This window comes from Azolla caroliniana, unplaced genomic scaffold, assembly GCF_043228905.1.
Source record: "Azolla caroliniana isolate FFs.n. ecotype wild unplaced genomic scaffold, voAzoCaro1.0.p SCAF_8, whole genome shotgun sequence".
Classification (NCBI taxonomy): Eukaryota; Viridiplantae; Streptophyta; class Polypodiopsida; order Salviniales; family Salviniaceae; genus Azolla; species Azolla caroliniana.
The window spans coordinates 2992665-3008997 of record NW_028230443.1 but is presented as its reverse complement, the minus strand read 5'-3'; the positions used below and the strand labels follow the sequence as shown (position 1 = coordinate 3008997).

The 16333-nt window shown below is 35.9% G+C and overlaps 1 protein-coding gene across 2 annotated transcripts; it reads right to left on the bottom strand.

Annotated features, from left to right (window-relative positions):
- Positions 1-5274: 5274 nt before the first annotated feature.
- LOC147860781 (E3 ubiquitin-protein ligase RGLG2-like) lies at positions 5275-10056 on the bottom strand. Of its 2 annotated transcripts, XM_087323623.1 has the most exons (10): positions 9971-10056; positions 8715-8952; positions 8506-8590; positions 8265-8405; positions 7895-8008; positions 6816-6908; positions 6632-6716; positions 5948-6053; positions 5700-5827; positions 5275-5500 (listed from the first exon to the last, which is right to left on the bottom strand). In XM_087323623.1, the coding sequence occupies exons 2-10, from the start codon at positions 8781-8783 to the stop codon at positions 5431-5433; spliced, it is 891 nt and encodes a 296-aa protein (XP_087179749.1). In that variant the 5' UTR covers positions 8784-8952; positions 9971-10056; the 3' UTR covers positions 5275-5430. The 2 variants fall into 2 exon arrangements, with proteins under 2 accessions (XP_087179749.1, XP_087179750.1); XM_087323624.1 differs by lacking the exons at positions 5700-5827; positions 9971-10056 and having other exon boundaries at positions 8715-9057.
- Between the last annotated feature and the right edge of the window lie 6277 nt (positions 10057-16333).

The following is a 16333-nucleotide window of genomic DNA, read 5'->3' as shown; positions in this document are numbered from 1 at the left end:
AAGTTGGCAAGCAACCCAAGAATTAGCGACAATATACGTCACATATCTTTCAAGCACCATTTCTTAAGAGACATGATTGAAGAAAAGAAGATCAACATAAAGTTTATGCCATCAACTTTGATGTGGGCAGATTTCTTAACAAAGCTAGTAGCAAGTCATAAACATCTACAATGTTGCAAAAACATTGAACTACTCAATCATACAAAAACCGAATATAAAAGCTTAGAATTTTGATTATTTTCCTTAGGGAGGAGTGTTGGAAAATATAAGGAAGAGAATAAAATTGTAAAATAATTAAAAATAAACAGTTACACTCTTGATATGAAGAGTCACATGTATCATATATGAAAAGAACACACGCCTCTCTCTAATTGAGGAGAGAAGAGCAACAGGAAATAAAAATAACAGAATTCATCCTTCTTTCTTTCTCTATCTCCTTGTCTTTGTTTCTCTACACCTTTTCTATCATCTCGACAGGTAGTTCGCGATGTTTTTCATCCATTTTCTCTTGTTTTGCCTTTTCTATCATCTCGACGTGTACTTCGTCACCTTCTATGGTACTCTCCTCTAAATGAATATATCCATTTGCATATAAACACTTTTCTTTCAATTCCACATGTAGTTCAGGGTGTTTTCCATCCATTTGAATAGAATTTGAAGGGCTAACAAGATAGGGAGAACGATGATGATCATTCTTTGCTTCTAAATATTCCATAGAATTCTTTGTATAGCTTTCTCCTGAGGCAAAGCTCGTAGAGCTTGCAAAGCTAGGGATAGTACCTGACTCAAGAGAGCTTTCTGTGAATAAGGAATCGCTTTCTCTATCAAATATGTGATGGAAGTGATCAGTATTTGTTTTAGATGACATTAGGCCCGATTGCGTCGTTAGATTAAAACCTGAGATATAATCATAGTCTTTCCTCCTATAGGCTCTATTCATAACCGAGTGGGCCTGAGATGTAGGAACCGATGGCTTCGTTCCTTGTTGTGGCTCCTTCATGTCTCTGTAGATGTATGTATAGAAAGGTTTCTGAGCACTTTATGAGACTTCCTTCGGCTGGCACGAACAAGGATCCTTTACAATGGTGGAATGATAATAAATTGGGAATGCCTTCACTATATAGGATGGCATGTGATTACCTCACTATACTAGCATCATCAGTACCTGTTGAAGAGGCTAATTCGGCAACAAAAATGACCTTTGATAACAGGATCAAACTACATTCGTGCACTTTCAAAGCTGAAATGTGCATTCCATCATGGATGGATGTTTTAAAAGAATGTAATGTTCAGTTGATACATAATTTTCACACCACTTATGCAAAACTAACAATGAATTTGGATGATCTTGTTGCTGAAGACGAGGTAATAGATTACATACTACATGATAGTCAAAGGAAAATTAAGGTGTGCATACTTGTTACTTGGTTGTTTTTTATTTGAGTCTTTACTTAAAATATTTTTATTAATAATTACTTACTGGTTTTTATGTATTTTATATGTACAGGAATCATGTTGATTTTTGACAAGTTAACGACAATAGAGTTTGCAATTGGAGATCTTCAAAGTCATTGTAATTTTTATTACATACTAATTACTATTTTGTTTTTTATTCGATGCTTTAGATTTGTTATTACGAATTACTTAAGTCTTTTGCGTATTTTATACTTTTAGGAATCCCTTATTCAAACATTGGAAACAAAAGGCTAGATTAAGTTTACATATATGGTCCTATGGATTTAGAACTCTATTATATGGATTGTTGTTCTTAAGTTACATATATGGATTTCAACATATATAGATTTGAAGTTTGAACTCTATTGTATGGATTTTTGTTATCATTCCAAAAAACATTTATCTTTTTATGTTATATCTTATCATTTTTCACAAATTAGCAATTTTCAAAAAATGTGTTGTAAATTTCTTTTATTTTATAGTGTTCTGGTCTTTGATTTGGTTTGGTTATGATGTATGATAAACTGGTTTGGTTTTGATTTTTGATAAACCGGTTTAGTTTGGTTCTACATTTTACGTAAACGGTTTGGTTTCTCCTACCTATTAAACGGTTTGGTTTAAATGGCTTCAAAATTTTTAAATGGTTTGGTTTGGTTTTTATTATGAATCACCGGTTTGGTTTCGTTTGGTTTCAATGTCAAGAAACCGAATTGAACCGAAACCGAACCGTGCCCATTGCTACTTGTAACACATTGACTAAAGTACTACTAGAGAACAATAATTATACTAAAGACCCATTGATAAGTTTGATCAAAGAAAGCAAATCACTTAATCTTGGTGAGGTTGGCAAGATTGGGAAATTACTTAGATTTTGGTATGAACCTCAACGCTTCAAGATTTAGACAAAATTCTAGAGACATTGTCTTTTGCTCTTAATGCTTTTATTGGAGCTTGTGGCAATTTTTTCAAGTGACTCTTTTCTTTTGCACAAGGAAGACTATATCATTAGAGTTGTTTCAAAGAATTCATTGGGTGTCTTGTGTTTCCCAACAAGTTGTGATTGATAAGGAATGTAAGTGAGGGGTTTATCATGGTCCTTCCTTCAAGAGTGTTTGTAATGAAGTAAATCTCAACTTTGTCTTCAAGGTTTTTCAAGATCCTTCCTATGCACAAGGTAATTATAGTCCAAAAAAATTGAATGCCATATAGTAAACAAGTGATTTTGATAGAATCTAGACAGAACTTGAAATGATATTCACATGGAATAAAGCCAAGTGCCAAAAGCATTCCTACTTATCTCTCAAATAAGGTTTCATGACCTTGGACAATGACATCAGATTCGCCTTGGAGAGGGAATCTGCCCAACGAATTGCAATAAAAAACCAGATTGATCACGGACTTTGAGAGAACGGAGGCCCAATTGTTCGAGGGCCACAAAGCTTCTTCGTCTTCTTCTTCTTCGGCGGGACCTCCTCCTCTCCGATGCTTCACTTGCTCAAAGAAAGTTCTAAACTTATACCACTAAATTTACGAGGTTGTGGAAGTTCGAAACTACAACAAGAAATCTGAAGTTAGGAAACAAATTTGGTATCAATGGAAGACTATACTAAACCATGACTATAGATTTGCCCATAAGAAATAGAAATTTATACCAACATTGGTAGCCATCTTCGCGCAAAAGAAAGAATTGGGTAATGATTAAAGAGAGATAAAAACTATGTGCATCGCATCTGGAACTTTGGAGTTTAGACCTCGTAAGTAGGAATGTGGTTTAGAATCATTCATTATGGATGTTCAAACTTGGTGGTTATTCATTTCGTGCGAATTGAGCTTGAGCATTTGATTTTTTCACTTCAAGAATCCTAAATCCATCTCGCATTTGCCTATACAGGACATGCATACTCCTTATGGCTCGTACCCATATGATAGGCATCCGAACTTTTCAGGAGATCTTTATTCTCTAACTAGCTTTAAGAAAGTTACACTACTAAAGGAATAAAGACAATGCACAATATAAAAGTTAGTGAAAATGAGGAATAAAGATGAAAAGAGGTGAAAGAAAGGTAGATAAAAGAAGACACTACATAATTTTGTACTACCTCTTTCCTTGTAGGTATGCATAGGATTTCCTTTATGCTATTGGAAAAATATATTTCTACAAATGGAAGAAAATAAATGCGTTCGATCCATCCTTGTGTAAGTTTGATCTTTTCCATGCAAATTATTTCCTTGAACTAGCCATTTCTCCACACAACATGTGTGTCTCATGGAGTTGATGACATGGTTTCCCAAAGAATCATTGTTTGTGGATAACATGTTTGTTGATGGAATTGGCGTTGCTCGAAAACATGTTTTAATTTACGTCTAGTAGCTTTGTGCACGTAGTTTACAACTCGATATTCTATAAATTTTAATGCAAACCTTTCTTCCAATCCAGAATCATGTGCTTTATTAAACTACTGATATATTGTGTTTTGGTGTAGGTTAAGCCATAAGCAAAGGTTGTGATAGCATGAAGTATTTATCATTGTTGAATTCTGTAGTTGAGATCTATCCGGTACAACAAATTGAGAACTTGCATGATTGTTCTTATGATCATTTCTATTTTACTTTGGGGTGCACTTATTGTTGGCATCCAAAATTTCCAAGCAACCAAACTTCGGCTAACTCTCGCTTCAAGCAAAACCTTCACTTCCACTCTATCATCTCATCCTATTGCCACTTGATGTTCTAGGTTTCTCGCACTTCCAATCACATTTCGAGTTTGGAATAATCATGCACACCGTTGTTGCTAGCCCTCATAGCAAAATAATAATCACCCATTTAAGAAGATGGACATGATAATTAATGCTAACAATTTATGCATATGACAATGCATTGTTTCATACACAACTCTTATCAATGAAAAAGCTGTATTTAGGAACCGGACATGATAGTATTCAACTAGATATCCATAAGAACTACAAATATGGTTATATAAAAATGCATACTGTTTAAAAAAATCTTGCTTTCCTCTTCAACCAAAAACCATTCATCTCAACTTCAATCCACATGACCACACACAACCAACGTGAGGACATGCTTTGGCAAATCACTAACTAAACAAGACACCCACAACTGATGCAAGGATTTGTGCTTCGGTGAATCCTTGAATAAAACAAGTAATTATGGCATGCACAAGAATGATACAAGCACTTGCTTTGGCAAAAGTTGCATAAAACAAGTGATTGTAGCATGCACATGATGAGCACACTGGACTGATGTGAGGAAATCCTTAGGAAATTCAATGGATAAAACAAGCAATTGTGGCAAGCACATGACCAACACAAGAGTGATATGAGGGCATCCTTCAATGTTGCATAAACCAAGTAATCCATGGGAACAATTTTGATTAGTAGTAAAATTCAAAATAAAATATGATGAGATTGGGGCGCCAAAGTCACACATCTTAACCAAGAGTCGAAGGTTTGAGTGCCAAATTTTGGACCTTAATACAGCTTTTCACATAACTACAGATCATCTCGGGATTCTGGGTACAACAATTCACACCTTAAACATAGATTTTCACCTAAATAAGGAGACATCACAGAGAATCATACAATAATAAGCATAATTCCGATTTGTTTTTTTGTATATACTCTAACATGTAGGCACCAACAAAACATGTTAAGCTTTTTATTTCTTGCTCAACTACTGAGAATAAAACAAGGAGTTCAAAGGATCAAAGATACCTACCATACAAGTATAGTTACAGCAGGAATTGGCTAAAAATAGATATTAGTATCTCAGAAATCATAAGCCAAGCATCCGGTAGGCACATGTTAAATGTTACATTTGCGGATCAGTCCATATGGCATTTACATAAGTATATATTACAATCGCCTCATTTTAAGCATAAGGGCAGAGCACATCCATCCATGTAATGGCAGATGAATGGATAATTCTTGTTTTGCAATCTATAATGTACTTCTTGAGCTACATTCTCCGTGGAGCTGGAGCTGGAGTAGGTAAAGGATGGCATCTTGGGCTTCTATTTGTTGTCCGACTAAAACATAGGAAAATAAAGAAAACAAATCAAGAAACTTTAACCAAAATACATACCCCTTCATTCTTTTACGAGATTCTCAAAATGTTCCTTCTTTGAGATTCCCAAAAACTATTTATCATCATAATAACTCAGTTAAAATGTATTATTATGCAAATGCATTCTTTAAGTAAATAGTTCTTTTCTAGCAAAACAGTACCTCAAGAGATTTAATGAAATGGCAGCTTGGTATTGTAACGGTATCTCCATTAAAGCTGCTAGAGCAAATGCTGCTTCCCTTTGCTCACGTGATCTGTTTCGGGACATGATGTCGGTAAAATTAACGAACTACAGCAAATAGATAAAAAGACCATTTGAAAATTTCAGCATTACGTCATTCTTATTAGAAGATGGAACTCTTTGGCACAATATAATCTATATATAAGAAGAAGAGGTGGGAGATCTTACCTGAAAGTTATCGAAATTGCGTTGAGGAATGTTGTCATCAAATTTTATCATTGTGTCCCACGGGCCATCGCCAACCCCAACGAGCACAATAGAGAGTGGATACTCACTGTATTTTGCATTTAAACCTTGTTTGGGTATTTCTTATATTATTAAATATTTTGGGTTTTATCAGAGATTCAGATAAGCATATTGACGGTTATATTCAAGAAAACTTTATAAAAAGCTGCCTTTTTCTTTTTAGTGCAAATGGAAGTTTGCAGTTAACATCAGCTGGTCATGTGGTTCAGACTCCTAGATCAGATTGTCATATTCATAGGTTAATTGTAATTGCTTGTGTGCTCTTGTTCATTCAGCTGGACGTATTAGAACACATGGCACATAGCTTTTCTGATTCATTATTTTGACCTCTAACCGTGTTAGATATTGGCCTCTAATGAAGAAATAATATGGTGAGCCCCATTTGCTTATAAGTGGCCATGTTCACATGGATTTTTCACACTGGCCAGTCACCCATTTACAGCTAGCACCAATCCAGATGTCTAGAGAGGTAACACACTTAAGGAACATACAAGTTCCTTTTTAAGAATTCAAGCACTACAGCTTATATTGTTATCATATGTATAGTTTTGATGAAAGTTGATTTCTCATTATTTATGTTATATATTCTTGACTATCACCAATTACCTTGCTGCAACTATAGCATCTACCGTACTTTGCTCTTGTGGGCTTAGCCTCGCCGAATCAGTATCGATGCTTCTAGTCACCTGGCCTTATGAAAATGGGAAAATGTAAAGATTAACAAGTATATATGCATATGCATATGTAGTTCAACCTAACATAATCATCGATAGGCCAAAACATGCCTGGCCATCCGCTATTATTAGTAATACATGGTACTGACAACCACTCTGTATAACAATGTCAATTGCCATTTCAATCACTGGTGCAAAAGATGTTGGTCCTGCAACACAAAGGAATTCAGTAAAAGTTAAAAATGGACACACAGACACACATACACACATACACACATACACACACATACACACACATACACACACACACACACACACACACACACACACACAGACACATACATACATACACAGACATATACATACATACATACAGACATACATACACACACACACACACACACACACACAGACACACACACACACACACACACACACACACACACACACACACACACACACACACACACACACACACACACACACACACACACACACACACACACACACACACACACACAGACACATACATACATACACAGACATATACATACATACATACAGACATACACACACACACACACACACACACACACACACAGACACACACACACACACACACACACACAGACACACACACACACACACACACACACACACACACACACACACACACACACACACACACACACACACACACACACACACACACACACACACACACACACACACACACACACACACACACACACACACACACACACACACACACACACACACACACACACACACACACACACATACATACATACACAGACATATACATACATACATACAGACATACACACACACACACACACACACACACACACACACACACACACACACACACACACACACACACACACACACACACACACACACACACACACACACACACACACACACACACACACACACACACACACACACACACACACACACACACACACACACACACACACACACACACACACACACACACACACACACACACACACACACACACACACACACACACATACAGACATACATACATACATACATAAATAAATAAATAAATATATATATATATATATATATATATATATGTATGTATGTATGTATGTATCACTAAGGTTACTTACTGACCTTGAATAAGGCAATTGCAACTCACCAGCCAATCTTATGTGGGGAACAATTTCCTTGTATCTTGCAAGGGCTTCCTCAAAACCATTACAAGGCCGGTTATCTTGATGGAAGCTAAATACGTGCTGATCATGCGTGGTAACTGTAATGCAAACACATTCCCTTAATAATGTACACATTAAACTTTTATATAGATAGATAGATAGATAGATAGATAGATAGATAGATGTGTGTGTGTGTATAAACTAATGTAAGAGAGAGAGAGAGAGAGAGATGTATGCTAATATACACATAGAAAAATATAGGCTGAGTGCTTACATTGGCACAAATAAGTCTTCACATAAGGTCGAACATTTTATTTATCATGGATTTCTAGTTAAAAAGGATATTCAACTCACTATCCCCAAATCCAAAACACGGTATAAGGTTATCCTCATCGAAAGGGGAAAGGGTTCGGCCTATTATCGAGATGGCTTGTTCATAAGGATTAGGAATGTTACTAATTGCATGCAGGCTTCTTCCATTGAATGAGTTTATTCCTACAAAGCAATAGATTAATCAGTGGGATTCCATACCACATAGAATCATGAACCCAAATATGCCTTAAAATTTAACTACAATGAAAAACTATTAATAAACCTTTCCACTCATTGCTTTTAGTGAAATCGATTCCTACAATCAAGTTAGATGACTCAAGACCTGATTCTCTCAAAGCCTTTGTAACCTGCCAAATTATGTAGTATAAAATAGAATATTGAGCAATTTGGAATTGAGGGTGGAAAAATTGTTCCCAATCCAAGCCTAAATTTGTGAAGCAAAATGCAATGCACAATTGAGAGAGATCAAACCTCTTCAAGTGACTTATAATTGTCAATGATCTGACTATACCAATTATTATTCTGTCGATTAACCTGCATCCTCGGAGGATATTCAGGGTCACTTGGACCAGAACCTGGAGAATTTCCTGGTTTGTGATAGGGAACTGGGTATGGACGTTTCACTTTTGATTGCTTTCCACCCTTATAGCACTTTCAATCTTTTATATTTTATTCCTTATAGGTTTCTTGATAGAGCAAGCGACAACATCTGTGAAACACAATGCTCAATTATTAGCGGCAGAGCTTCCGAGAAGAAAACGATATGGCAAATAGAGAGTTATGCCTTGGCCACATGTATATTTGTCTTCGGATTTTTATTAGAACACACAGAATTCATGAAATATATACTTGGGAAATGAATATCAGACATAATGATAGCCATCAGGAAACTGCATCATATATGAAATGGTACACCTATAAGATGACTTAATAAGCGCCTCTGTGGGCATAGTATAAACAAGAGAAAAAATTCCAAAAGTTTTTGCAATCAATTCCTTATATGAAAGTGAAATGGTAGATGCCAGTCATGTAAGACTTGGTCCAAAAACTATGTATTGGAAGAGAGAACGGATGCAATTAACTAAACTGATGACCAGAGTGGATACATAATAGAGGAAAAGTTCAAATAACTTTCTGAACTGACTTTTTATGATATACTCAAATTCATGGTGGGAATTGAACCTAAATCCATGAGAACTCTTTGCAGTTTAAAAATATCTAGGCTGAAAGTTTTTTGGAGACATATAAAAACAAGAGCAAACTTTTCAAAAAAGATTTATCACACAACTAGTTTGATTATCATAAAGTCCGATTTTTTAAATGTAGGTTATGTGGGAATCGATCCCAGACAAATAAAAATAGAAAATCTGGGATATATGGAGATGGGAGATCAACCTGGCACTGGCCCAGCAAATTATGCAAGGAGAGAGCATGTGACAGATGCTGAAATAAAACAGAGGGAGAAGAAAAGCAAAGTTACAGGACTTGAGAAACACGGCATATTATTATTAACCTGCATTTGTAACCAATCCATGAAATGAATATGCTATATGCTATATTGCCGAGAAATTGGGCCCGGGGGGTTTCGTAGATTTTTTTCACACAGTAGAATGAATGAACTAATTCTCGTAAAAGAATGATGAGCAGTGATTGAAATGAAATGAAAGGAAGCAATGAATGGATACACAACGACATGCAATCATTTGATTGGATTGGATACGAGAAACTCACAAAGAAAGAGAGAGAGAGAGAGAGATGTAGACAATAAGAGAGAACAGAAGAAGAGGCTCTCTGTTTAGTTCTGTTCTCTTTCTGTCTGCATGTATGAGTATAAATAAGAAGACATATACCTTTTGAATCTGTTTGATTTTGCTGGAGTTAGCAGAAAGTCGCAATTCAGACAAAACCAGAAAGTCGTATTGCAGGACTTTCCAAGAAGCTTCCATGGTCTCCATTCTCTCTCTCTCTCTCTCTCCATCTATCTATACCGGTTTCGGCTCAAACCGAACCATACCGCTCTCTCTCTCTCTCTCTCTCTCTCTCTCTCTCTCTCTCTCTCTCTCTCTCTCTCTCTCACAATGGACCGGTTTCGGCTCAAATCGAACCAAACCGGTCTCTCTCTCACAATGGGACCGTTTCGGCTCAAACCGAACCAAACCGTTCTCACTCACAATGGAACCGGTTTTGGCTCAAACCGAACCATACCGGTCTCTCTCTCACGATGGAACCGTTTTTGGCTCAAACCGAAGCTAACCGGTCTCTCTCATAATGGGACCGGTTTCGGCTCAAACCGAACCAAACTGGTCTCTCTCTCACAATGGGACCGGTTTCGGCTCAAACCGAACCCAACCAGTCTCTCTCTCACAATGGGACCGGTTTCAGCTCCGAACCAAACCGGTCTCTCTCTCACAATGGGACCGGTTTTGGCTCAAACCAAACCAAACCAGTCTCCCTGTCTGTCTGTCTGTCTGTCTCTCTTCCCCTTTGATCTCCCCCTTCTCTTCGACAGACTTGGATGGAAATGAAATTAGGCCTAGTAAAACATCATTTTCATCGTAGAACATGTTTTTCATATAGAACTTGTTTGTTATTTTACTAGAACTATTTAGCTTAAAACTCTATTTTTATTTTGTTTTTATTTTAATTTTTACTTTCAATGAAATGGGTAAATATCCCATTTTTTGTTGTAAACCATTTGCCCCATGGGCCAATTTTGTCCTTACAAGACGTTAATATATCTTTCTTTTTCTCTCTCTCTCTCATCCCCCATGACTAACTCTCATAACAAAATATCTCTCCTCCTAACTAATGGAAAAGTAGCTCCTTCTTTGGAGGAAAAAAAACGTACAACAAAATATGTACAGAAAAAGCGCCCTTCTACGGATCTAAATACTATGTACTGCTACGACTACGACTACAAACTCAATCCCACCCTACACACTAGTTCAAATGGCGAATCTGATGATATATATCTGACCTGGCAGGGCTCTCTCTCTCTCTCTCTCTTCATGGGTTGACATTCCGTGACTTCTTTAGCACGGTCAATTGCCCCAAAAGAAGCCCTTTTTAACTTTGCAGTATACTTTCTCACCCTAACTTTGCGAATCAAGAGTGAATGTGGCATTCCTACATATTCCAATTGAACTGTATATCCCCACAATACCTCAAGAATTCAAAAAGAATTCAGAAATGAGGCATCAATTCATTGTTCTCCATATGTGCAAAAACCTAATTGAAGGAATATAGGCTTACACCAATTAGAGAGAGAGAGAGACACACACACACACATAGGTATACAGATAAAATGTGTGTGAAAAACACTACAATGGTAATCAAAGTGGAACTAACAAGTTGAATTGATACTAGGCAAGACGAATACTCCACCCAAGAAAGAATTTCTACATGCCCGGGTCAAGAAAATTGCCACATTACTACTCCCTCATAGATATGCTTCGACTCCATGGCTACCATCAAAATACGAAAATGCATATCCCAATTATGACGCAATTCTCAATACCTAAGAAATAGGAAAATGATCTCCATCTTTGATTCTAGGTCAACCTATGTGAATCATGCAAAAACCCAATGTCTTGGCTTCAAATTAACATCGTGACAAAACTTGACAAATTTGGGAAATATAAGTCGAAATCAGACATTGTATGAGACAATGAGTATTATCTTCCACTTGAATGGTGCAAAAGAAGCAATTTCCCAGTGCTAGTCCACATCGATTAAAGCTAATCCCAAAGGCAAACCCCCAATCAAAATCTCCAAATGAAGACCTTCACTACAAATTCCCAAGACCACCAATCCATAGTTATCCAAAAACAAATTCCATGTATGTAGTATCTCCTTAATTTCGTTATGCATTCTAAAATCTCAAACTTCTAGAAGAATGTTTAAGGTTTCATCTTAAAAATAATTCCAAATTGCACATTGGTGTAATACAAGGATATGCATATATTTGCCAAGAAATACCCTTTGAAAACAATATAGGTTATGGGGTATTTGTCACGTGCTAACTACATATCATGATGTGTTCGTTCTCTCTTTATATGTCTCATACCACCGGGTGTTGATGCATGTCATACCTTGGGTTCCTTGAGGACCGCTCGTGCTAAGCTAATAAGAGCCATCTCCCTTACAAGAAGGTAGTTAGCATTCTTATATATGCAAAAGCCCTACGCCTTGGTGTGTTCATACACCCGAGTACATGTGAAAGTGGTCAAGTGATAACATGCTTAATAATTGATCTCACACTGTAGAATTGTAATTCATTTAATGCCCTCGTTCCTTTCAGAATTAAGCCACTCGTACCCATCATAAGATTAGCGAAAACTACACAAAAAACCTATCTCATGATGAATTATGGTTATGCATGTTACATGGTTGTCCTCTCTCTTATCAAGGGGACAAAAAAAGGCAATAGCTACTACATAAGAACTAGGGCAAAAAATTCTAAGGCATTCTAAAATCATGTCCTATCTTTGCATATTCACATTGAGATATGTCATTTTCTTAGGAAAACATAGACAGTCATGGTTGACTTCAATGGATACCATGAATAGATCAAGTTGAGTCACAATAGTAGGCGATGTTGTTATGTGTAATCATTCACAACTTTTCTTAAATTTTTCCTAAAGTCCTGGGAGATAGGTCTTTGAGAGGATTGCTCATTGTGTCATCCTTAGGAAGTGAAGGGTAGGTATCTACCCCAACGACATGTAAGCAAGGATTTAAAAAATATCGTTCAAATCATAATTAAGAACATAACCAACATCGTTAATCACAAAGTTTATTTGCTCTTTATTTAATTTGGGTCATGAATAGGTAATCAATTTATTTAAACTTGGTTATTAATTAGTCTCTGTTAAGAAGTCATGGCATTTTCTTGCTCACCGAATTGTGTTTTAGTGTTGAACTGATCATTTTCACCACACTACCATTTGTAGATGTTTTCATACACACTTAGTAATATAATTGTGTATTTTCACCAGAGAGAGAGAGTTGTAATCTTACTCATATTAGAAAAAGGTCTTTCACATGCAACCAATGATAGTGCCAAAACAAAGACCTTCCTTCAAACTTTTATTATTATTCATGGAAAACATTGCTCCCATTCATCATGATTACAATCATCTTTCCGAATCTTATGCATGTTTTCATCTTGTAACTCACTCTCTCATGTATCCATCTAATTTGTCCAAACCTTTATGATAGTACTTTGGACAAAAGAACTTCACTTCAGAGCTTCAAATATATAGAAGTCATTCTTTAAACAACCTCATGATACAATATTCGATTTTCTTACATAACTTTGATATAAATGGATCATATGAGCAATTTCCATGCCATATATTTCATGTTCATTGCCTTCATAAATTGAACCCAAATGTAATTGATGTCAGTATGAAATGCCTTCAATATCAACAAAACTCATGAATCCATTGTCATTAAGTACATTGCTTGTGAAATATAAAGGAAATGCATCTACTGCAAATGCATCAGAAAAAACTTGGAAATCGAAAGTTTCAATCGTCGATTTGAGATGTTCTCTTGATGCTAGTAATAGTTCAACACTACTCGCGAAATCTATTATTCAACATGTTAAACTCCCCAAGCACATCAGCACAAGAAAAAACAAACAAAAAGTTGCACCTTATAAGGCGTCATCATAGCTGCAAACTATCTTAATTACTCACTTTATACACAAAAAAGTTTCAAATTTTCAATACTAAATAAAATTTTTGATTTACCTTGTGCACAAATACTATTGAAGACTTAGGAGTCACAAAAGAATCAAATGTCTAAATCATGAGGATCCTCCTTATTAACCACTACTATTGAGGACTTAGGAGTCACAAAACAATAAAATGTCTAAATCATGAGGATGCTCCTTATTAATTGCTACTATTGAGAACTTAGGAGTCACAAAAGAATAAAATGTCTAAATCATGAGGATCCTCTTTATTAATCGTTAAAGCCAAGAAACCTACATAAAGTGCAGATTATAATCATTAATAATTATGCACACACACATTTAAGAATTTGGCGCATTTTCTATTCTATTTTTGGGTATGTGCTTTACAAAGTTAGTTGTCCTTGGTTGAGGGCCGTACTTCCCCATATCCATGTTAATGGGTGAAAGTTCTCTCTTTTAAATCCTATGAATCTTTCACAAAGTTTTTACATGTCATGTGACACTTTGAAAGGCTTCAAACGCAACTGTAGTCTGTAAGTATTCAAATCATACCATTGCTCCCAAGGCTATATAGGCCTTTGCCTTCACTTCCCCATCTTCTATAAACACCAATCTCCCAAAAAACTTCCAACAAATTTTGTTCTATTATACCCCTAGTTTTAATATCTTGATATCGTTCGAAAATATACAAGCTAGCATTATGTTGAATTCTCGAAAACCAATTAATTAGAGCTAATTTTCCACAATTTGGGGAAAACAATAATTATGTCAAATGCTCACTTTTGTATAATTTGTGACACGTGAGTTTACGCTTCTCCAAGACTTGTACGGATTTTCGTGAGTATTTAGGATCGAAAAAGAATCTTTAGGATAAGGGCCAGAACATTTAAATGTAGCAAGGGGTACACATATTTTAGAACTCAATTTTCTCATATATATGTAGTATTATACATCTCGAAAAAATTGGGTCCAACTTCTAGCGTCTCGTCATTTGCTTGGAATTTTCTAAAGACCTTTCAATGCCTACATATTATCATGCATATTTTTATTTATTCAAACACATATTGCATTCACCATACAATTGGTTGATGAGGCAAAAACTCAAGATATATTAAAAGTTGGCTTCTCAACTTCGTCATAATACTTCATCATCCCCTTGTTGCACGCAACACCACAAACTCCAAGTATGCTTTGAAGAAAGGAACCATATATAATATATGCAATAAAGTAAAACAAAGAAAGAAACGTAAACGTCCCAATCAAGAGAAATAAATAATAAACATAATGATATAGAAAAAAGGTTATATGAGAAGGCATCCATAATAATCAAAGACAAATTTTAGCATCCCGATTGGGTCCCATCAACATCTTGCCAATGGCCCGTTCGTGTGGGATGAAATTGTAACCATATAATTTACCTACCATCTTCATGCCAATGCATTCAAGTCACAAAAAGGCTTGGATCGATCCACACTACTTGTATGTCATTGGCCTAAACTTCATAGCTAGCCTCCCAAATTCCCTAAAATCTCATAGAAACAAATCGCTCATTTTATAGATTCTATAACCTTAAAAGTATAGATTCAATGATTATGAGAGTTCACCCTAATTTGCCCTCTATCAAGCCCTCAAGTTTGAATTGGATCACAAACTACTCCCATATTAAATGTATTGCGAAGTGATCGACATCCAAAAACATGAATCCTAAGACTGATCCTACTTTGAACAAGTATAGATAAACCCTTAATTCTAGATCCAGATCCCCAACCTTTGATTGTCGAGGAGCCCATTGATGCCACTATCATGACTACAATCTTCAAATTTTAAACCTATTGAGCTGGAGGGGCTGAATGACATCGAGAGTGGCAACCAAGTCGTCTTGCCTTACCAATCACACAAGCTTCACGAACTTTTCCTAATTTTGATTCCAAGTATATTATATGGAAGTTGTTGAAGTCACTTAACCCTCAATCCAAATATTGACAATGAGTGAGCCAAATCACAAATATAACGTACTACAGAAGTGGTGAATACACCTAAATCCTAAATGTAGAACCTTAATCATAGTTCAAATTCCAAAAAGTTTGAAGTGGAAAACTGCAACCAGAACCCAAATTCAGAAGCTAATAGGGTTTTATGCATATACTATGATGTTCATTGTGCATGCATTTCATTAGAGACCCTATTCCATACAATTATGTGAGGGCATACCATTTCCATTCGTTCCTTACGTCCATAAACACCATGCAATTGAATTTCTATAATCATAAATATAAATCATTTGTGCACAATTATCATAGATTTCATACCATCCCACTACATATAATACATATGGTCCTTTATGATAGTGCCATGACATGTATGGATAGTGCTATAATTTTTGGCTTTA